The following is a 21,373-nucleotide window of genomic DNA, read 5'->3' as shown; positions in this document are numbered from 1 at the left end:
TACCCAACTCGTTTCGCGAACTCACTTATCCGGTGTGCGATTATGGATTTATTTTCTACTTCACTGGCATTGCTTTAGTTATCTACGTTATTATGATACAGCACTCAAGTGTACCATCATCTTATGGGTTTCATGTCAATATCTTTCATTTATTTCTTGCCATCATCAAACGAGCGGCTTGCGTTATTGCAACCCGGAGAACGTGCTTGTGGAAATACTTGTTTGTAGGAGCTACCAGGCTACTTCTGGCCAGTCAAAGTCCAGAAGATTAAAAGGGAGTTTATGGTTGCTATTTTCCATTTCTGGAAAAAAAGAAAAAAGAAAAAAGAAAGAAAGAAGAACTCATCTCAATCAGCAATCCTGGATGAGTGAGGAAACAGAGCTTCAAGAGGCCTGAAAGTGCCAAGACGATGGTCTAAGCTCGGTTTCCAGAGAGAATCTTTGATAATATTGGTATGAGGCTATGCAGGACTGGACCCTAGATCCTGACTATCCACGGTGCTCAGTCTGACCCATGCGCTAGAAGACTGACTCGGGATCTATGGGATAACAGGGCTGGCTTGCGTGTCGTAATACAGAGCTGGAGCCATAATATATACACAAGCGAAGCGATCTGCGTCACTGATTCTAAAAATACCATTTGTTGAGGGATCTGTGTGTTCTACTCCGTACCTATCCATGCATTTGAGCTATCTACCGTTGAGATTGTGGCCATGGGTACTGGTAAGAGAGGTCATGGCGGCTTATTCGGAGGTCCAACATGTAGAAGACCATAACCAATTGCAACGGGGCATTCAGTTATACATTCAAACCGTCATCCCTAAGCTTCTCATATATCTGTGCGGCGGAAGCTGTATAGCCTGGTACCATGACGCCTCCTCCAGTAGGGATCGGTGCATTATAGAGAGGTACAACTCTCGTTGCACCCTTTGTCACTTCAAGGATGGTACCGTTGCCAAGTTCAGGGTCAATCACAAGTCTCCACATGCCTTGTGCCACTTCCTCGGGACTGATGAGTACTGTATCCTCTTCTAGCATTATTGCTTTGGTTGGGTCTTCGCTCCATAGAGGAGTCTAGTTCTGATATCAGCAGTCATCGCGAAAGACCGCAAAGAGTTATTCAACAAGCTTACCGCTACAGCTCCCGGGGCTATACATCCAATGCGGATGCCGAGTTCATCGCGGAGTCCTCCTAGAGACCTCACAAAGCCGTGTAAGCCGTGCTTGCTGGCAATGTACAAAGGCGTTGTAATGGCCGCTCCATAGCCGGCTATGCTGCCAATATGTACGAGACATCCTTCTTGTTTTGTCTTTGTCCAGTATCCAATAGCAAGTTGGCTGAGGCGAATAGGAGACACCAAATTCACGTCCAGGACAGCGTAGTGTCCGGGATCAGCGTCAGCATCATCCCGAGAAACACTGTCTTGGTTACCCTCCGTCTTGGGAGCTTCCCAGAATGACGACCATTGAGGTTCGAATATTCCCGCGCCGGCGACGACGATATCAATCCTGGGAAACTTCTCCAACGCTGTTCTCCATGCAGTCATCAGCTGAGGCCAGGATGCGACGTTGGTCTTTTGAAATAGTACTCCAGATTTGCCGTTGTCGCCTGTGAATGGGTGTTGTTCCATGAGTTGTTGGGCTTCGGATCGAAGATTGAGATCTGCTATGAGAACTGAGTATCCATTTTGGATCAGTACGCGAACAAAGCACAGGTTGATGCCTATTCTTGTAATCAGTCCCGGAAGAGTTGATGTTTGTCATATCATGGCGAAACGGTGAAATCATACCAGAGCCTCCGCCCGTAACGAAAGCATATCTTTCATGTGTAGGCGATGCCATGTTAGCCAGTCCTTAGAATTTTGGAGCTTTTATCGAGTTGCGATAATTAATTGACTTGAAATTTGCGTTTCACGGCCAATATATCAATGCTAGGACAGTGGTAGAACTTGCGGGGAAGTATGAAAGGACGTATGGCTAACAAATCAGGGCGTTGTATGTGTTGTCACTAAAACTTAAATTTGTATAAGTGTCATTACCCTTGGATGTTCTCACACCGTAATGCAATCAGGCGTTGGCCTTCTCTTCATCTGCAAGTATCTCTACTGGGATCGGATCATCCTCTGGTTTCCCTTCTCGGCATGCCCACCCATCTACTCTTCTCAATGTCTCACGACTCCAAATCCGGTTCATGACCGACAATCGGATAGGGACCAAAGCAATAATGATCAGTGGAAATGCAGGAGCTGCAACCGTCAGAGTCACTCCAAAGACGATACCAGTCATGATAATTTGAGTGATGGTGTACGAATGGATTCCAAACCAGGTAACACCAGTGGGAAGTTCAGGAAGATCAGATGGTGCAGTGAGAAGATTAACGACCCGTTCCAGGATAGGGTTGACAGACAATGACTGATAGCCCATGAAAAGAAAGAGTCCCGATAGCACAGAAGTCTGCGTGAAACCCAGCAGCTTCTGCAGGGGAGGCGATACAAAAATGAGAATCAGAGCAGCTTGAATAAAGTGCGAGTATCTCTGCTCATAAGTCCTTGCAACATGACGGGGTGACTCTGGTTGCTCACCCTCTTCGGCAGGAGGACTCTCCAAGACATAGTGAATCAGCGATTCGGAATGGAGCGGCGCTTGAGGGAGGAGACCGTTGGCTGGAGGGATGCCGAGTATACCACAGATTATTGTAGTTGTTCCTAAGAGAGCCACATCCCAAGCATAACCGCCTGGCTTCTTAGTCCCATATCGCTCTACAGTACAAATTATGCTACTGATTTCATGATCGAAATAGAACAAGACTGTAACGATGGCACCTGGAATTATGGACAGGAACATCCACTCGATGGGCGCTTCCCAGAAACGAACAAAGAAGGTCGTCCTGTCAGGATTGGTAGGCCGGAAGCTAGTCTGCACCTCGAGGCGAATATGGTCCAGGGAGGCTAGTTCTCCAATGTATGGGATTCCAATCCAGAAGATGATGGAAATGGCAGCCGCATACTCTGTAAGACCAAGCCGAATGTAGCGATGAAACATGGGTTTCCATGAGTTTGCGGTAGACAACAAAATGGCCAGAAGACAAGTCCCTACCGCACCTAGGACAGCATAGAGAAAGGCAGCGAGTGAGACTCGAGCATGGGTGCGCTTTAGTTCCATGGCGGCCTTGTGGAAGTAGATGACACTGTTGAGCAGAGAAAAGATATCGGCGCTGAAATGGGTGACATATTGCATTGTCCAGTCATGGGCATTGAATATGGCAAGGAGATAGTGCATCCATCCGGCGTGGATGAGAGTCCATGCCATGACAGGCAGAAATTCGACCTATTTGCTTTGTTAGAAGACTTGGTTTTAGGGCTGCTCCAATGACTTACATGAAAGTGCTTGTCACATAGTTCGTGAACATTCTCGGCCAAGACTGAGAAAGGACCAGTTACGCCAAGAATTGTCAGAGGCTGACCCGAGAAACTATAGTCTTGTCAGCTTGCAGCTCAATTGAGTCTTGCACTAGTTATGAGTATCACTTACAGAGAAAATATGAGACCGCAAAGGCCAGTGCTGAAGACAACCTCGATAGTACCCCATGACTTTCCAGTCAAGGTATACAAGTCACTTGCAAAGGTAATGCCAGGCAGAAGATTGGTGAAGAAGATGTAGACAGCACTCGCAATCACCTGCTGGTTAAAGACCTGCCAATCTGACAGGTACCGACCCTTGAGGTTGATGACATCTTCTTTTAGTAGTCGAAAGGGACGAAGTTTGCCCTCTTTGCCGAAATACTTGAATGATCGACTCTCTTGACTAGGTGGATCCGAATGATCGGCTGTGACTCTTGATGCATCTTGAGCGTTGGTGTTTGGTGTGACAGTATTAGCAGATCCAAAGGTTGGTCTTCTCTCGATATCAATTGAGTCTTGAACTGGTTCAGTCTCAGGCCTAGCCATTGTTTACGTCAATTTCGACTACCACAATAAGACAAAACTCGTCGGTTCTTGAGTGAATTGGAGGCAAACACATGATGCATCTTCCCTCGACTCTTAGTGAGGGCTCTGAGTCAATTTATCATTTTGGTCCAGATATGAAGCCTGGTCTTGGCTTTTTCTTGGCTTTGGAATATTTCTTGGCGTTCAATGGCTATTTGCCATCTTTCCTTGTCGGTACGAGAAACGATTCGATCATGTTCATTTATGCTTTGGTTTATTGTTTCTCTTGAGCCTCGTGGTCGAATTCAGAAACTCAATTGGTTCGGCATTGGAGAAGTAGAGTGACGTCACTTTCAGCTCTATCGTACATTACATTTATCTGCACGTGCGGAGGGGCAAGGCTGTAAGTAAAAGTGGAACGTGTAGACAAGGCTGAGTTCTAGATTTACCAGTCTTCTTTTCAGGGTCCTTGAATAATATCCCATGTCCATCATTGCAATATCTAGAATTTCTCAACGTCAGTCTGTCCAACATCCAAGATAACATGCAAAATACATGACCTTAGAAGATCTTCTCAAGTAAACCGATACAATGGCGCAATTCATTCCTCGGCAAATCTTTGGCCTGCCAAACTCAATTCCCAAGACATATTACCTAGGCCATCATGCTACAGCCCAATCCGGTATGATCAAGAGACTGAATAATATACATCTCATCCTCGAATGTCGCGATCTACGTCTCCCCTTGACCACGAATAATCCCATCCTCGAACAATCCCTTGCTGGCCGCGAGCGAATTGTCGTCTTCACCAAATGCGACCTCACAACCAACAAACCCGAGTATGTCAACGCTCTGCGCAAGTTATACGGCGATCGCTTTGTGCTCTGGAATAAAGACAGCGAAAAGACAACAAAGGATCTCCTCAGAAAGGTCAAAGATGTTGCGCGCGCAGTCGACTCAATAACGGGAATGAGGGCTATGATCGTAGGGATGCCCAACGTGGGAAAGAGTTCATTGCTCAACACATTAAGGAGTAAGGGACTGCCGCAGAAAACTAAAAAGTCGGCCAAGACTGGAGGGCAACCAGGAATTACGCGCAAGATTGGCACGAGTGTTCGCATCGTGGAAACAAAAGGCAACGATCCGCAGAGAGGTGTTGGTGAAGGGGTATTCGTGTTAGATACTCCAGGTGTCTTTGTGCCATATGTCGACAACCCGGAGACCATGATAAAGATTGCGCTCGTGCAAGGCATCAAGATTGGCCTGGTACCATCAGAGGTTCTGGTAGACTACCTACTCTACCGCCTTAACAAGATCAACCCAGCCTTCTATAAGCAGTACTCAGGGCCCACAAATAACGTTGAAGAACTACTTACTTCTATTGCCACGAAAACGGGGAAGCTGAAGGCTGGGGGCTCACCCAATCTTCATGGAGCGGCTAGCGTGTTCCTGAAAGATTGGAGAACCGGGAAGCTGGGCAAGTTCATGCTCGAAGATTTAACGGACGAGGCAATTGAGGAACATCAACAGCGATTGATAAATCCCCCAATCAGCATGAACCAGGCTAAAAAGCAGTTCAAAGAAGCACGCGCACAAGAAAGAGCAGGTGCTTAGAACCATGAATTCAAGGCTTGACCACTGTAAAATGTATCTGTATAACAGGGCATTTTTTCCATGTACACTACTGTCTAAGCATATTGTCTATTAACATCATACTCAAATTCGTGTTGTCCCTTACCCACATAACCTTCCTTGCTGAAACTGTGCAGGCACCAATGACCAAGTCCTTGAGGCGTGCTAGGGTATATATAGAATGATAGCCGGAACACCAAAGGGTCCCTGCCTCGATAGAGTGCTTCCAGTCAAATGACAAACAACCAAAATCCTAAGAACAAAAAACCCGTGACTGCTGCATCAGTTTTGGATGCTGGTGACGCCCCTGGATGTACCTTAACCATAAACGCCTGAAATCATAACAATCGAGCACGTATCCCTTACTGTAGAGACTCCAAGATGTGCTGCTGTGAACCTGACCTGTGTCATCAGGTATACTGATTCTGCCATTTGACCATATCTCTTGTCAGAACGTCCATCATTTCCATGGGATTCAAGTCTTTGAACTCTTTACCCTCAGAGGACCCCCGAGTACTTTCCTTGTCAGCATTTTCCGAGCTCATAGTCGTCTGAAGCGAGACCTCCCCATTGCTCGTGGTCTCATTCGTCGCTGGCAAAGTTTCGGCTGCAAGGTCTACTTGAGTCCTCGAAATAAAATCCATAATGGCGCCAACACGTCGCTTCATGTCGACCATATTCAACTTGTGGTGAATGGCCGGCTTCGACTTGCCGTGTCGATGTTCACCCGTTGGTTTCGGGTGAGCCGGCGTGGGCTCGTCACTGATCTTTTGTATGTCTCGCGACATCGACCGCGCTGGTGACTCGCCTTCCCCATCTCGATCTCTGGTATACTGGTTTCTCCCTTTGCCTTTCTTGTGAGCCGTTCTTCCGCCACGCTTCTGGGTGCTCGAAACAGGCTGATGGCTCGCAGGGGGTGTGTCCGGTACAGGCTCAACTGGCGCGGGTGTCTCCATAATGACAGGTGCCTCAATATTCTTCGCAGCTGGGGGTTTGACTACAGCAGGGGGCGTCTCCTCTGCAGGATCTGAGTCTAAGTGACTGTCAGTCTCAGCTGTACCGTAGACATCATTGTTCATCTTACCCTCTCCTCGTCGCCTTTCTGCGCGACCTTTGCGTTTGTCTGCGGCCTCTTGTCTCTGGCGCTCTTTGTCTTCCTTCTCGGATTTGGCTCGCTGGTTCTTGTTGTTGCGAACCCTCTTCGTTCCGTTACGGGTATTGATTTCGTCCTCCGACTCATTGTGAGTCTGTACTTCGGCCGGTTCGATTGGGGGCGAAGGTGACCTAGAGCTGGTCCTTTGCCGCTTGACGCTTATCGGATTTCTCAGCGACGCCAACTTGTCGTCCCGTGGACGAGCGTTGACAGCTACTGATTCCTCACTGTCGCTGCGTCCTCGTTTCGCTCGCCGGGTCAATATTTCTGATCCATCTTGAGGTACGTCTTCTTTGCTTGCTTCAATGGCTCTCAGCAATTGTTCATCTTCGTATGCACGGTCGCGGCTATTCATTGTAGATCGACGCTTGGAACTTTGCGATGCAGAAGTAGGGCGCGAGTTCTTACTCGTCCCAGTCTTGGGTGAGCGGTTGCCTTCCTTAGCGATCGAGGTAGCTCGGGAGGTCGCGCGCGACGGACGATTATGAGGAACATATTTAGACCATTTTTGACTGGAAAGGATATTGTCAGCGCAAGACGATTGCAATGGGAGTGCATAGCGAAGGGAGGTGAAACAGGTAGTCAGGGTAAAAGAAAAAAACAGAAATTTCAAAAGTGAACGTCCCAGAGACATCTTGACTGAACAAAATCCAACCGGAATGATAAGTTTGACTCACCCATTGCTTGCCGTGTATATCTTATGGAGTTCTTTGCGACATTGCTCGCAAAAATACTCATCAGGAGAGCTCTCGGCGCTAAAAATGCCTACGCAGGCGCCGTGCTGCCAAACTTTACAAATGTCGCATTGGACGAAGAAGCCGGTAACGTCTTCGGTAAATTCAATGGCATTAAAAAAGTCCAAGTCGGCACCTTCAACCGGCGGGCGACCTGGATATTCTTCAGCATCACAGATGCATCGAACAGCCTCGTCCTCCTCTTCTTGAAGGTCGTCGCTTCCGTTCACCATGTCAAAGTTATCGGACTTGGAATTTTTGTCGTTATCGTCTTCCTGGTTCCGCTTTCGTCTTCGACCGAGGAGAGTATCGTCAAGATCTTCAAATGGCTCCGAGGATAACGAGCCGCTCGGCGTGGACTTGTTGGAAGAAGGTTTGGCGACAGATCTTGTGCTCCGCTCGACTCGACCCGACGTGTTTGAGGATACTGAAGATTGTTGAGATTGAGAATTGGTGATGCGGGCTCTCGATGACCGTCGGGGCGAAGGTGGTGCCATTGAGGGAGTAGGGTCACCGAGGTGAGGTGGAAGATGAAGAGAGAACGAGATGGTAGAAAGGGTAGGGGATCAACGCCTCGTTCGACGGACGACGGCGCGTGTGACACTACAGAGTAGACAGGCCTTCTCCGATGTTGGTGGACACGTTAGAAGAAGGTAGAATCGCGAGAAATTGAACGTAATGCAACGGCGACCAAGATCGTGAGAGCTGGATTGGTGAGCGACCAGCGACGAGTGCGACTACTGGAACAAGAAGGTAGAGCGTTCGTATCGAAGACGGGGTTGGCAAGCAAGCATATCGAGAATGCGCAGAAACGCTATGAGTATGACACGGAGAGATACCGTAACAATGAGGTGGTATGTGCCGAGAGAAGAGTGGGCGGAAGCTTTCTTTGGAGGAGGAGAAGGAAGAGAAGAGGCGCGGACATGGGCTTGCTCAAGCGTGGGTATGGGAAAGTGGGCAGGAAGGTGGGCGCGGGTCTCACTTGCCTGGCATCGCTTCAGAAAGACCTGGACCGATGGAACCACTACAAGACCACCTGCAGGGCATTCTAGCACTCACTGAACTAGTTACCCGCTCGGGTTCAGTGCAGAACCTCCATTGCAAGCTCCAGGATACAGGGGTCTTCTGGACCACTGTGCATAGGTGCTTGACCATTCAGAAGCCACATTGAAAAATTCTAGTCCCACTCACCGTAACAAACAGACGTCGGGGTAGCAGATGGACTTCCATGAGAGTATAAACCGAAATCAGTGAGTTGATGGATGGATTTTTAGGCATGGCTCCTGGGTCATTTCTCTCTTGTTTTCCCAGAAATTAAACGTCAACGTTTCTGATACTGTCTTGTGCCCATTGCCAGTCACTACCCAGGGACCTTGTTTTGTTTGGCGAACAAGCGGCTAAACCCCCACAGTTGGCGGTTTGTTTCCGCTTCCATCGTGGTCAATCAATAAGTAGTCCGTTTTCACAGATAATATCCGTACATATGTATCAAATGTTCTACCGTGCATTCCCTGCAATCCATACAAGGGGATTTTTGGGAGAATGACATCAGGGAGATTGAATGCTATGGATGCACGTCAACTTCCTGGCGACACCACACAAACAACAAAGAGGCTATAGAGCGCCATCAACGGTCTTTCTGCCCAAAATGCGATGATGTAGAGAGTGTAGAGCATGAGGATGGCAGTCATGAAGCTAATCATGACCTTTTCTTTTTCTTGTGGGTGCTGTCAGTTGGAATTGGAGAAACTCAAAAAGTGGGACAATTGCTTTCCTTCCAGCCTATAGACATTAGGCGCCAGCTTGGCTGACTAACGGCTCCACTGCCTCCCAACGGCCATGGCCCTGGCTCTTGCTGTGACAACTCCACTGGTGATGATTTAACCACACAGCTACAGATACTGTACAACAACTTCGAGGTGTTATCAGGCTTCGCGTTGTTGTTTTGCAGTCCACCGACATTCTGGATTATTTTTGTCAAATCATCGTTGGATTTTGGACCTCAACGGGTGGTCGACTTTGGATTGAGGTTTCTCCAGAGTCCCTCAAGCCCCCCTCCACAAGTAACCCGGCCGTGACTGGGTAAGCGAGCCCCGACCTTGGACAACGAGCGAGTCCAGCGACCATTCGTATAACCTCTCCAAGAATTGATCGACTTTGTATTTGAGACGAGGTTCAAGGCTGAGGCTGGATTGGCTCAGGCCGAAACTCTCTCCAGTACTTCACGTCCAGTCGTGATACCTTATGTCGACAATATGTTCTGACCCGCACACAGAACGTTTTAGAGCCCGACCGAACCAAGTTACCCCTCTGAGACAACATCAAGGCCTCGAACTTGGTGCTGGCATTTGCGAATCACGGTTTTGATACCCCTTTCTGATTGTATTCTCAGCACACCACAATCAAGACAGTTTGTCGACGATAGATTGATTGTATATTCTGCGATACGACCCCTCCTTTGGCCACACTTGCTGTTCGACTGCTCCTTCTTTTGCGGTTTGCATTAGAGTCAATACAATGTTTGATGGGTACGCTTTCCATTCACTTTGGACGTTGCGAGGCAGTTGTGACGCTTGGCAGGTTTTGATACTTCGACTTTTCTCAATGGCCGGCCAGGTTGAGCGACGTCTCGCAACGTCATAAAATACATTAGCACACCCCTCACGATGTTGGATACTGCCTCGGCCGTGACTATTCTTATCGGGTTTTTGATGATATACCTGCTAACGAGTAATTTGCGTTCTTCGCGCGCAGGTCATAGTCCCAATATGTCACCAGATACTGCATCGTCGTTATTTCCAGAGCGACCGATTCGGCCATTACCGAAACGTCGACTTCGAGAGAAGCTCTCCCCGGAGGTCGCGGATACGATCAAATACCCCCCTTCAACTCACGAAACTACTCCCCTTTTCTATTATCCGCCATATACTCTCAAGGACGAGGGAAGCCCGCCAGGGTTAGGATCTACAAGCCCAACTCAACAGAGCCGAAGGACGGAAACAGGGCGCAACTACACCCCTAGACAAAACGGTCTGGGACTGCGTGACGGTGATGATGAAGAAACGACCCTGCGAAGTACCATGGTCACTCGATCGCCCCCCAAGATCCTGACCCGTGCCGCTCGACGACATTCGAAGCCAGACCAGCCTCGCACGAATGCGCAACCGCCGCCTTCAACGACATCATCGGCAGACGGCTATGATTTGTTCGAGAACACAAACAACAAAAAGAAGCGCAAGATCCCTTCCGCAGGAGACGCCATACTGAATAACACTCAAGCGTTGAACAATGAGATGGGGTCCATTGCTATTTCAACTAGCACAGGACATTCACCTGATAACGAGCTGCATAATGACAGATCGTACCCGCATTCAAGTACTAATGGTTTTATAACCAACAGCCAGGGAATATCAGGTTCTGGTCGAGGCAGACTTGGGCGCTCGAGGAACGGTAGAAGCCCACTTCGAGCCTTGTCTGATGGCAATAGTTCGTGGATCGGACGGGCGCCAAAACCTGCCCAACCTCAATGGGCACCAGGCGGTAAGTTCGCTTTTTCTTTCACGCCCAGTTCTATATCTTTTTCTTCTGCTCTTCCGTTCTATTGTCTTGTTTCCAGTGGATTCTTGGTAGCAGGTGAGCATTCATCAGCCAGCCTCATGTATGATCCTCCCTATCGTACCAGGCGGCCCATGGGATCAGTAGCATTATGCTTCCTTTGTGCTGCGTAGGTATATATGACAGCAGAACTTTAATGATGCAGCCACCCAGCAACTTATAAATATTTTGATTCTCTATTATGTATTTTCGCATCCGGCTTCGCTTATAATTACCCCTCACCATTATCATCTACAGATTACCAGACTCTAACACAGAAAATTAGAACAAGAAGGAAGCGGTATAATCTCAAACGCTATAGCGAACGCTGAGAAACTACGACCCCAGAGCCAGGACAACGTGAGCTTACTCCAGCAACATTCGACTGTGACAAAAAGCACCCCAGCTTCGACCCAGTTCACCTTTACCTGTGAATCTCAAGTTCCTGGCACCATTCAGTGGCCTGGTAAGTGTGCCCAAGAGACAACGAAGATGTATGTTTACTGATGTGACCATAAGGCCACGCGAATAAGCACAGCATGTCGACCCAGGGTGGCCCTGGTTCTTTGCCACCTGGCAGTGCTGCTCACCATGATGGTTCTTCCGTTGCTGCTAGTAGAGGCTCCGGGAGTTCTCGTCGGGATAGCAAGCGTCGTTTTGATCGGTCGCTTGATAGGGCTGCTAGGCGCCGCCGTCAGGTCGCCACAGAAAGTCGACGAACAAATCCCAGCAATGCAGCAGACGACTGGGTCTGTGAATTTTGCGAGTACGAAAGCATTTTCGGCGAACCTCCCAAAGCACTGATCCGAACGTATGAGATCAAAGATCGCAAACGTCGACAAGAGGAAGCTGATCGCAAGCGACTTCTTGAGAAGGCCAAGGCGAAGAGCAGGAAAGGGAAAAAGAGTGGCAAGGCGTCGTCCAGGGGAGAGCATCCTGTTACTCAACCATCGGGTCAGGAACCGGCCGGCCATATGGACACGAACCACCATCACTCGACCCAGTCAGAAGAGGGCGAGGACTATCCCGATTCTCCTGGAGAACGGACAGGGCCCGACATAAAAGCAAACGGTCTGCCATCCTAGGCTTTGAACATGATTCAGGGGATTGCACTGCTCCAGCGATCACATTCCTCTTGTCAATCCGAGGAAAGTGTGCGTTATTGATCAACCAAGAAGAAACGGACAAGGAGCAGCATCTTTCAGTTGACTTGGTGTCATGCGGAACGCTTTCGTTCAATCTGGGGGTTCCGCAATTCCGACTTTGTTTCTTGTTATTGGTCTTGGACGTTGCAGAGATACCCCAATGACTTACGAATCACTTGCTTCTTATTTGATCAGGGCAAGTATCGGCTTACAGAAGACTGAGCCACTCGGTGGGGAGATGGCTGAGTAACTGAAAGCAATTACGGTTTATCAGGTGTAGGAATGTGGCAGGATGTGCCACCATGGATAGCATAAGTACACTTTCAGTGTCAAGAATAGCCGCAGCGTGTAATACTGACTATACTGGTAAATACTTTTATGGCCACTCCTTGTTAACCAGATGCTTTGTCTTGTCCTGTTGATATGCTATGTGTCCGTTGTTTAGAGAGTGCTGAATCGCATGAAGCGAACAAAATCAAATGCAGATGAAACGATCTAGTTAGATATTGACGTCAGAGGGCCCCTTATTAATTCAGTTGGAGTTTACCCTTTGTGGATTTGGATGGATCTGACTATACGGCGGGGACTATGATTTAGATGCAGCTGAAAACCATGAATCCCTTTTAGTTTATTAGGGTGGTGGCAGGTATGTACGGATGACAATCCGAGAGTATTCAAAGTTTATTTGTTCTTATCGCGACGTCTTCCCGTCTCAGTAGGTTGTCAGTGGTTTTCGAATGATTTCTATACACAGATAGAGTTATATATACATGGGGCCAAGCTTTTCGGCGACGAACTGGTGCGTGCATGCGAATGTGGGCGATGGACCCTCACTCCTCGCAACGCAACCCAAGGCCCCCAGATTGTTTGTTTATTCCGCCGAGAAAATCTTGTAGATCTCGGCAGCTGCAAGCTGGAGGCCTGCCGAGCTGAACCTGATGAGGAACTGATCTACAAATCAAGTATATTAGTGATCTTTTGAAAAGATCTGTGCAGCAGCTGAGATTGTGAAGGCACAAGAAACAGGAAAGTTTAGTAGTTAGCTGATACGTACTCATTGCACGGTGTACATCAAGGATAATAAATAATGAGGTGCTTCAAAGACTCTGCTCTGTACAATAACAACCACGTGTTTATGCCAACGTGCCATGAGCTGGGAGGACATGACAGAATCATTGTTCCCAATGGCTGGACAAATGTCACATCCATGCCAAACCTTTTTATTGGACCCTTTTATTTAGCAATTCCCTTCCTCTGTTATGCGATGCAATGCTAGGTACTTATGTGATGCGATGCGCGCCCTGGCCTGAGACCTGACCTGGCAATGGAGCTAGATCAATCGGAGCAAAGCTTTGTGGGTCTCTAATTGAGGCTAGCGTTGCTGGTGCGCAGTGGCTCGATACTTGTCGTCATCGTCTCTTAAACTAGCATGGAACCTCCCTCTTCTTCTTCAAACTACTTTTCGCAGCCCTAATTTCTGTCTCATTTACCCTGACGTATTCTCAACGCAACATAATAGCATTACTGTACTTAATGTGAGCGGATAAGTTGACTCACATCTCAGCGTCATTATTGACTCTTCCGAAGATCCGCGGCCTTTCCTGAATGCAAGCCGCCTGTTGAGCTTTGCTGGCCTCGCGCCGCTTTCGATCTAGCCCACCCTAATCATCCAGCCAGCCATCATGTTTGGCTCCAGGAGACATCGCACTCCCTCTCTGGTGAGTCTATCTTTAATTTGCTTTAATACTTATGCTCCCGTTTCTACAAAACCGGTTTTGGCTTTTTTGAGTTTTGAGCGCCACGGCACCTGCCATGATCGTCAAAGGCATTCACTGTTGTGAGACTTGCCGCATTCGTCTTTGACCATTGTATTGTCATCAGCCTTTAACTCTTCTCGCGACTTTTCTCTTCTTATCTTCTCGTCTCCTCTTTTATTTTTCCTCGCCTTGGCAATCATCTTTGCATCACTAACATGGCGATATCATCGCAGCCGTTGACCAGGGAGACCGCCAATCCCAACGCCGCGACCGCCGCCGCATCGGCCTTTTTGCGACGGGAAACAACGCCATCTCTGTCATCAGCAGCAGCCGCAGCCGCTCTCAAAGCTCGACCTACAACACCAACCAATGTCTCTCAGGTCCAATCGAAGCGAGTTTCGCGCAGGAGCGCATCTGTCTCGTCTTCCGGAAGCCGGGATAGGCGGAGTCGGGATCTTCATCGATCGCCGAGTGCCAATTCCATGACAGAGAGGACCTTTCGATCTCCTTCGCCATCGCCAGCTAGGAACCCTGCTCCGCAGTCCGATGATGTTCCCCCGGTCCCAAAGATTCCTCAAAATGACCAAGTCAAATCCGATGCAAAGAACCCAACCCGCAAACGGGCAGCAAGTTTGCAGACGCAGTCTTTTCAAACAGCCAGCCAAAAGATGAAAAACGGCCAAGGCACATGGTTTGGAGCAGCTGCAGCTGGGGACATGTCCAATATGCGACAAGCCACTGTGGTTGATAAGAGAGCGTCAGTAGATTTACGTCCCACCAGTCCAAGCTCCATCAACTTCTCCTACCCCCGTTCTATGACTGACTCACCCAGTCAATCAAATAACGCAATGGTGTACGATCCCAATTCCAGGCGGATGGTTCCTCAGGTGCAGTTGCTGATGCAAGAGCAAAATATCCGAGATGCATCCGAGAAACCTGCCCGCAAACAGAAGCATGAAAGCTCCAGGGCTGGCACTCATCTTTCTAAGGGGACATTAGGACGGTTAAAGGGTACAGCAGTCGAACCAGCGTCTCCGCCACCTAAAACGTCCAAACCTCCACAAGGTCCGCCGGTTGTTCATACGGCCGTTACACAACCTGAACGGGCCAAAGAGGTTATCCAAGCCAAGTCTGAGCCGGAACCAGCGCCAGAGCCGGAGCTCGAGTCCGAACCAGATGTTGAGCACGAAGTAAAGCCTGTGGCGAGGCCCAATGTGCTTGAGGAGCAAACGATGGATGGGTTGGATCTAGAGTCAGACGATGGAGCGTCAAGGCAAACAGATCACATTGTTGCAAGTCCATCTCGAACTACCAAATCTGAAGCTTCCGTTAGGAAGCGCCCGTCAATCGTACACGAAGATCGTGAAAGGGAGGAGGAATACGAGCCTGTTATGACGACCATATCCCAGGAGCGCCCAGTAGATGGAGTCGATGCAATACCTGTCAAATCTACTACTCCGCCCCAAACGCAGACTTCAGTTCTGGTGGATCATCAGAACGAAAATGTGCGTCGCACTCGTGTACACTCTGAAAGCCCTGCACGTAGTCCCGCTCGCACAACACACTTTGCGCCCAAAGCCGATCAACTACTCGTCAGGCACGAGCCACCTCCACGATCGTTGTCGCCTCGAAAGTCTGCTCTTAAGTATTCAAGCCCTCGTGACGCGTCTCCTTCAGAAGATGGCTCGGACGCATCCGTTGCATGGTCAGGCATGGCCCGAGAAGACTCAGATATTTCACGAAAGAAAAGTGTGCGGGTGAGCTTTGATGATGGAAACACAGCAATTATGGGCGAGGCTGCACCAGCATCTGATACGGATTCGCCACGACTAGCCAGTCTTCAGTCTAAGAAACCTTGGCACAGCATCATCGGACGTAATAAGAGAGACTCGGTAACTTTGGACGAAGACGAAACAATGACCCCCCGTCCCGCTCTGCCTTCATTTGGAAGTGTTCGTGAGAAGAAGGTCAGGGAACCTGAGGAACGACCCCTGGTTCGGCCCACGGACAGATCAGCATCACCTCCAAGCGCTGCATCTTCATACCCTACGGCTGATCAGTCAACTACACAGGATTTGGCTCAGTCTAGTGATCACTCTATTGGGTCTATTTTGTCACAAGAACAAGCCTTCCGCAATGAAGCCAACACCTCTAGATACCGAGAGCCATTGCCCCCTGTAGTCACTTCCGTTGACAACCAGGGCTACATCAGTAACAGCGACATGGAATCTGATATCGAATCAGACATCGGGAACTTGGAGACTCAGACATCCACAGGCAATGGGCTCGAAACACAAACCACGATCAGTGATACAACTGGCGGATTTGAGAGTGGTTCGGCAAAATCTAGCCCCAGCGACAACATACCGACAATTTCGATCATACATCCTAGTCCGCGTATCCCCGATGAAAACCAGTCAGAGTCGCCTTCAGACTTCTTTGATGTGCCTGGAGATTTTCCTGCAGAAACAAACGCTAGTAACAACAAGAAGGGAATATCCGATGAAAGCAAAGAGCCGGCACAAATCGCAACTCGACGATCCTTCGAGTCAAACAGTGCAATGTCCTCAAATTCCCAGATGCATGATATCCAAGAGGAGTCAGAAGAATCCGACGGGAGCAGCATCTACAGTGACGCTTATGAGGACCTTTCTGATATGGAGGGCGACGGTTTCTTATCGCTCGATGCAGTTGTGGATAGCCCTGTTGAGCCTACTGTTCCCCAAAAAGTATTAGAAAAGGCAATGGCCAAATCCCAACAGGCCGACAAGTCTCAGCAGTCTACGCTTGTACAAAGCACCCCTCAGGTGCCTTTTCAGTCCCCCAGCGACTGGCAGACTGCAAAGGCATACTGGAGGAGTCTCAGTCCGGAGGGTAGACGCCAGCTTGAAAAGGAGGCTATGGAGGATTCCGACGAAGAACCCATCCTAGAAGAAACAGTGCGTCGATCAAAACACAAGACTACGAGCCAAACCAAGGCAAAGGTTGTTAAGGAACCAGTTCAAGAACCTTTGGAAGAGCCCGAAGTTCCAGAAAAGCCTCGCGACACGAAACGAGTCTATCAAATTCAACCAGGCACGAGCTGGCCCCGCGATCATGTCGAAAAGCCTCGGGTCCAGGCTTCCACTTCAAACAACACAACGTTAAACGGGGGTGGCAAGCTCCGCAAATCTATGCGAGGTTCTGCAGTTCCAGCAGTCGATAGTCAAAAACCCGCTCAGAGTGGCAGCATGCGTAAATCTATGAGATCTGACGCTGCTTCCTCGAGCCCGCAGAATTCGCACGACGGTCATCTGCGCAAGTCTCTTCGTCAAGAGCCTGAGGTCAGTGTTACCCCGAACACCGGGATGCGTAAATCGCTTAGAGCAAACGGCTCTCCGGCTAATGGGCATAACATGTCCCCAACTTCAAAGGGTGCTCGACCTACATCTTATCAACCGGCATCCGCATCCGAGACGGTTAAAGCCCAACGTCGCACACATTCCGAAGACAGGGGGCCTACTATGCGAGGTGCCACGAAGCCAGCCCTGACACGTCGGGGATCTGATTCCAGCGAAAGCAGTTTCCGACGTGCAAAGGTTGGAGGTGGGGAAGGCCTTGGCTTCCGTAAGACGATGAGAGGAAGCGTTCGAGAACCAGCGCCAGCGACCGCCCCTGCTCAAGAAACTACCCGTGGAAGTAGCCGGTTCAGCCTTCGATCATTATCTCCTACCGGGTTCCGACGCAACTCCAACACAAGCTCACCTCCGCCGGTTGCGATGGGTGGCCGTATGCGACAATCCCTGCGTTCTGAATCGTCTGAAGCCGAATCTCCTCGCAAGCGCCTTTCTGGATTCGGTCGCCCAGCTAAAGCTAAGAAATCTAAAGGCGGGAGTCGTTTTGAAGATTCAAGCGACGAAGATGAGGCACGCCCATCTTTCCGAAGTCGTTTTGTCGATTCCAGTGACGAGGACGTTCCTTCACCCATGCCTAAGCAAAAGCGTGTGCCGAAAACACTGCGGGATTCGACTTCAAATGGTGCCGCCGCTGCTGCCATGAAAGCCCCTGCTTCTCGTACTGGTATTCAAGATTCTCCCGACCTACCAGACAGCGACGACGACGAGGTAGAGCAAACACAGCATAGAATTGCGTCCAATGGTGCAGCTTCTCGATCTGCTCCAGTATTGAACCGCAACGGCTCAGGACGAGGCAATTTTGGCGTCCAGAATGACAATATCGAGAAAACGGGAGAACGGCCAGGTCACAAGCGACGAGGCAGCTTTATGTCATCAATTCTGCGTCGCAAAAGGGACCCCTCTGATAAGGTTTCTCGCAACACAGGCGAGAGCGCATCTCGCAGGGATACCCATCTGGAGCGCGCCCCAGAGCGTCTTGCTGTTATTCGAAGCAATAGTGAAGGAGCTGCTCATAACTCACGCCTGCAGAAACGTGGGGCGAATTGGCCTCTCAAAGACCATGAGCACACCCACGAAGAGGAAGACCATTTTGATGAAGGTTCCCAGAATACATACGTCGTTGATGAGGAGAAAAGACCATCTACTGCTGGCGGTCTAGGCTCATCTCCATCTTCTCCGACAAACAAAACAGGCTTTCTCAAGCGTCGCAGTACTTCTCACAGCCAAATGCGCTCCCATGCTATGTCAATCGATGGTTCAGAAGTCGGCACGCCAAAGAAGAAGAAGTTCGGAGCACTGCGAAGAATGTTCAAGCTTGACGAGTGAGCTACATTCTTCGTGCATCGTGCTCATCACCGCACGCTCTCCATAATATCAACGACCGTTACAATTTAACACTTATTTATCGACGCAATTAGTCCCTAACTTTTTACACCCATACACTCGCTCCAGCGCTTCTCTGCTTCAAAAAGAGCAGTGCGTTTCTCTTTGTTCTTGACAACGCGCCATCGAAATTCTCGGATTAATGCATAAACTGACGGATCACCTTGGATGGACGGACGGACGGATGGATGGATGGATGGATGATTAATTAATTGGATAACGCCCAATATGCACACGCAGGACAAAAAACCTATCAATCATAATATATAGTAGCTATTTATCTTGCCCTTCAGATTCCTAACTGTAACATTAGATACCATTTTAAGCAATATTCTTCAGCATCCAACTCATTTCACGGATTTTACGACCTCGAGATTTATACACAGCACATCATTACTCAAGTGGTTTAAAACATCTATCTGTACACTCAGTTGAAGGCACAGGCCGTGATAAATAGGCTTGACGCTTTTTCTGCTTCGATAGTGCCTCGCTTTTGGTTCTATAATGGTATCAACCCAACTCGTTCCGTTTCCTTTTCCTTTTCCCTCCGAGTCCGCCCGCTAAAAACTGCTCATGTTCGAGTCAGCTTCACCATCAACGCCTTACCCCTGAACCGATCATATATCTAGGAAGAACCAACCATGCAGTTTTCATTCCTTGGCACCATAACCATCTGTTATAAAACGCAAATGGGCAAATTATAAGATAAGACCAAAAACCATATATACTTCCATGCACCCATCAAACTCCATGGCCATGCGCTCCGGGTCAGTGTAAAGAGTGGTGTTGCCCACTCGAAGAACGCCGAATTTTAGTTGAAGACGGCATGCATGATTCTTGCGATACTTCACCACGAGTATATGCAACAACCAAACAGTGCTTTTGGAATGAAGTAGAGATGTTTAGTTTTTTTTATCGCGGTCTGTCACTGCCTCGTGCCTTTTCGCGTTCGAGAAGAAGTGTCAACTGACTTTTTGTGCGTCCTAAAGGCACATTTGCCGATGTGGTTGGCGGAGTTGGGGTGAAACGAGCATCAAGAATAGACGGCCGAGGTAGCACAGCAGGAATAGTATGGTGCTCGGGTCCTCTATGCTCGATGTTATTCAAGTCTGATGTAGACCCAAATCCGGATTGATCGAGAATAGTGCCTGTAACAGCAACGTTAGATGTTGATGAGGTGGCCTCTGTAAAGAGACCCGGCGCTCTGATGCCGTTTTTCGGCTTTTTTTGGTCGTATCCGCCATGAGACTGAGAACGAGACATGGCAGACGAGTCCTGGCTCTGGCTACTCTCCAGAGATCCCACGCCGAATGTCGATATTGAAGAGCCCCTGGATCCTCTGCGTGATCCATGGTTCGAAAGATTTATCAGTGAACGAGCTTGTGGGAGCACACCTTTCTCGCGATGAATGCTACGAGGGCGATCTTTCAAGGGCGAAGACTGCTGGTTTTCCTCTGTTATCACATCCTTTCCTGCGTCTTTCCTGTACGATGCCGGCCGAACAGGTGCAGCTGGTTGCTTCCCACGTGCCTTTTCGCTCATTAAAGGGCGTTCCTTTACCACACCATTACCCTGGACAGTTACTGGCTGGTCACGTTCCACGACTGTGCGGGTATTTGGTGGTGCAGACTGCTGCAGAGCGGCATTTCGATACCCGCTGGATGTCCCAAACCCAGTTTCTCGAATAAGGGGTTCTGCAGTTGGAGTCGGCTTCTTTGATGGTGATATTTTCTTATTGGCGACAGGCGATAAAGAATTGAGTTTCTGGGGAAGTACTGTGGTCGTTTTCTTCTTCGGCGAAACTGTTACGTACACGGGCGCCTCAGACGCTGTCGCGGCTGTGCTTCCCGACGAAGGAATCTCATCTTCATCTGCAGATTCGTGTGGTGACACAAAGCGAGCCGTCGGCCGTGGCCCTGATGCCGACGGACCCCGGGCTTTTTTCAAGATCGGGTGGGTGGGTGGCGGTTTTGAGGCACTCGAAGATAGAGTTCTCAACGCTGAGTCGGTAGGTCTTGATGAGCGGGACCCTGGAGGTTGTGGTAGAGGTGGGGTCGCCTGAGCTTCGGCGGCTTCCAGAATTTGCTTGATCAGGGGGTGCATCTACACGGTGTCAGTTGGTGAGAGGAGTCCTCGGCCAAAAGCCTCAATGCTACATACATCGGGTCCCTCCCATCGGTTTGGTGGTCCCTTGAGGGGTACAAATGTTGGCCCGTTGGAGATCTCTTCGTAAAGTTTGGCGAGGGCACTGCCCTTAAGAAACCTGCGATCACTTCCCCAGACGTGCCACCAAAAGTTTTCGAGCCGACATGCTGTCGGATCCTGAAGCTTTTTATGTGTGGTTGTGTACACTAAGCAAGTATAAGCCGTGTGAAAATACGTGTGGGAAGACAATGCGTTTACCATGCCAATACTTCCAAACTTTGTCAGGGGGGACAATTGGGAAGTCAGCAACCTCTTTATAAATGTTTTCCGAGTTGGTGACAATGCCTTTTGGCAAAATCATTGGCATGTTTGGTTCCATGATTGAAATTGTAAATGGTAGGACCAAGTTGTCATGAATAACGTTTGCGGCAACGGGATGCAGATTTGGTGATCCGATTTGGTCTGCAAGTACCCCTGGTGGTTCCTTGGTGCAAAGGTGTTTGTTGACG

The 21,373-nt window shown here is 49.1% G+C and overlaps 8 protein-coding genes across 8 annotated transcripts; 4 read left to right on the top strand and 4 right to left on the bottom strand.

Annotated features, from left to right (window-relative positions):
• Positions 1–798: 798 nt before the first annotated feature.
• On the bottom strand, positions 799–1,842 carry FPOAC1_004628 (uncharacterized protein; the record flags this gene model as incomplete). The annotated part of the gene is made up of 3 exons (XM_044849170.1): positions 799–1,074; positions 1,134–1,723; positions 1,791–1,842. 3 exons carry the CDS (start codon positions 1,840–1,842, stop codon positions 799–801), a joined length of 918 nt encoding a protein of 305 aa, XP_044707880.1.
• Positions 1,843–2,067: 225 nt separating this feature from the next.
• On the bottom strand, positions 2,068–3,947 carry FPOAC1_004627 (uncharacterized protein; the record flags this gene model as incomplete). The annotated part of the gene is made up of 3 exons (XM_044849169.1): positions 2,068–3,327; positions 3,378–3,471; positions 3,532–3,947. The coding sequence occupies 3 exons, from the start codon at positions 3,945–3,947 to the stop codon at positions 2,068–2,070; spliced, it is 1,770 nt and encodes a 589-aa protein (XP_044707879.1).
• A 570-nt stretch (positions 3,948–4,517) lies between these two features.
• Positions 4,518–5,540, top strand: FPOAC1_004626 (uncharacterized protein; the record flags this gene model as incomplete). Its single annotated transcript, XM_044849168.1, has 1 exon — positions 4,518–5,540. One exon carries the CDS (start codon positions 4,518–4,520, stop codon positions 5,538–5,540), a length of 1,023 nt encoding a protein of 340 aa, XP_044707878.1.
• Positions 5,541–5,968: 428 nt separating this feature from the next.
• FPOAC1_004625 (uncharacterized protein) lies at positions 5,969–7,942 on the bottom strand (the record flags this gene model as incomplete). The annotated part of the gene is made up of 3 exons (XM_044849167.1): positions 5,969–6,591; positions 6,643–7,223; positions 7,389–7,942. The coding sequence occupies 3 exons, from the start codon at positions 7,940–7,942 to the stop codon at positions 5,969–5,971; spliced, it is 1,758 nt and encodes a 585-aa protein (XP_044707877.1).
• A 349-nt stretch (positions 7,943–8,291) lies between these two features.
• FPOAC1_004624 (uncharacterized protein) lies at positions 8,292–9,812 on the top strand (the record flags this gene model as incomplete). The annotated part of the gene is made up of 3 exons (XM_044849166.1): positions 8,292–8,388; positions 9,591–9,662; positions 9,721–9,812. The coding sequence occupies 3 exons, from the start codon at positions 8,292–8,294 to the stop codon at positions 9,810–9,812; spliced, it is 261 nt and encodes an 86-aa protein (XP_044707876.1).
• A 157-nt stretch (positions 9,813–9,969) lies between these two features.
• Positions 9,970–12,124, top strand: FPOAC1_004623 (uncharacterized protein; the record flags this gene model as incomplete). Its single annotated transcript, XM_044849165.1, has 4 exons — positions 9,970–9,973; positions 10,200–10,985; positions 11,326–11,505; positions 11,559–12,124. 4 exons carry the CDS (start codon positions 9,970–9,972, stop codon positions 12,122–12,124), a joined length of 1,536 nt encoding a protein of 511 aa, XP_044707875.1.
• Positions 12,125–14,156: 2,032 nt separating this feature from the next.
• FPOAC1_004622 (uncharacterized protein) lies at positions 14,157–18,662 on the top strand (the record flags this gene model as incomplete). Its single annotated transcript, XM_044849164.1, has 1 exon — positions 14,157–18,662. One exon carries the CDS (start codon positions 14,157–14,159, stop codon positions 18,660–18,662), a length of 4,506 nt encoding a protein of 1,501 aa, XP_044707874.1.
• A 969-nt stretch (positions 18,663–19,631) lies between these two features.
• On the bottom strand, positions 19,632–21,231 carry FPOAC1_004621 (uncharacterized protein; the record flags this gene model as incomplete). The annotated part of the gene is made up of 3 exons (XM_044849163.1): positions 19,632–20,822; positions 20,880–21,070; positions 21,123–21,231. The coding sequence occupies 3 exons, from the start codon at positions 21,229–21,231 to the stop codon at positions 19,632–19,634; spliced, it is 1,491 nt and encodes a 496-aa protein (XP_044707873.1).
• Between the last annotated feature and the right edge of the window lie 142 nt (positions 21,232–21,373).

Source organism: Fusarium poae, chromosome 2, assembly GCF_019609905.1.
Source record: "Fusarium poae strain DAOMC 252244 chromosome 2, whole genome shotgun sequence".
Lineage (NCBI taxonomy): Eukaryota > Fungi > Ascomycota > Sordariomycetes > Hypocreales > Nectriaceae > Fusarium > Fusarium poae.
The sequence above is the reverse complement of the archived record's forward strand: the minus strand, read 5'-3'. Positions and strand labels throughout refer to the sequence as shown.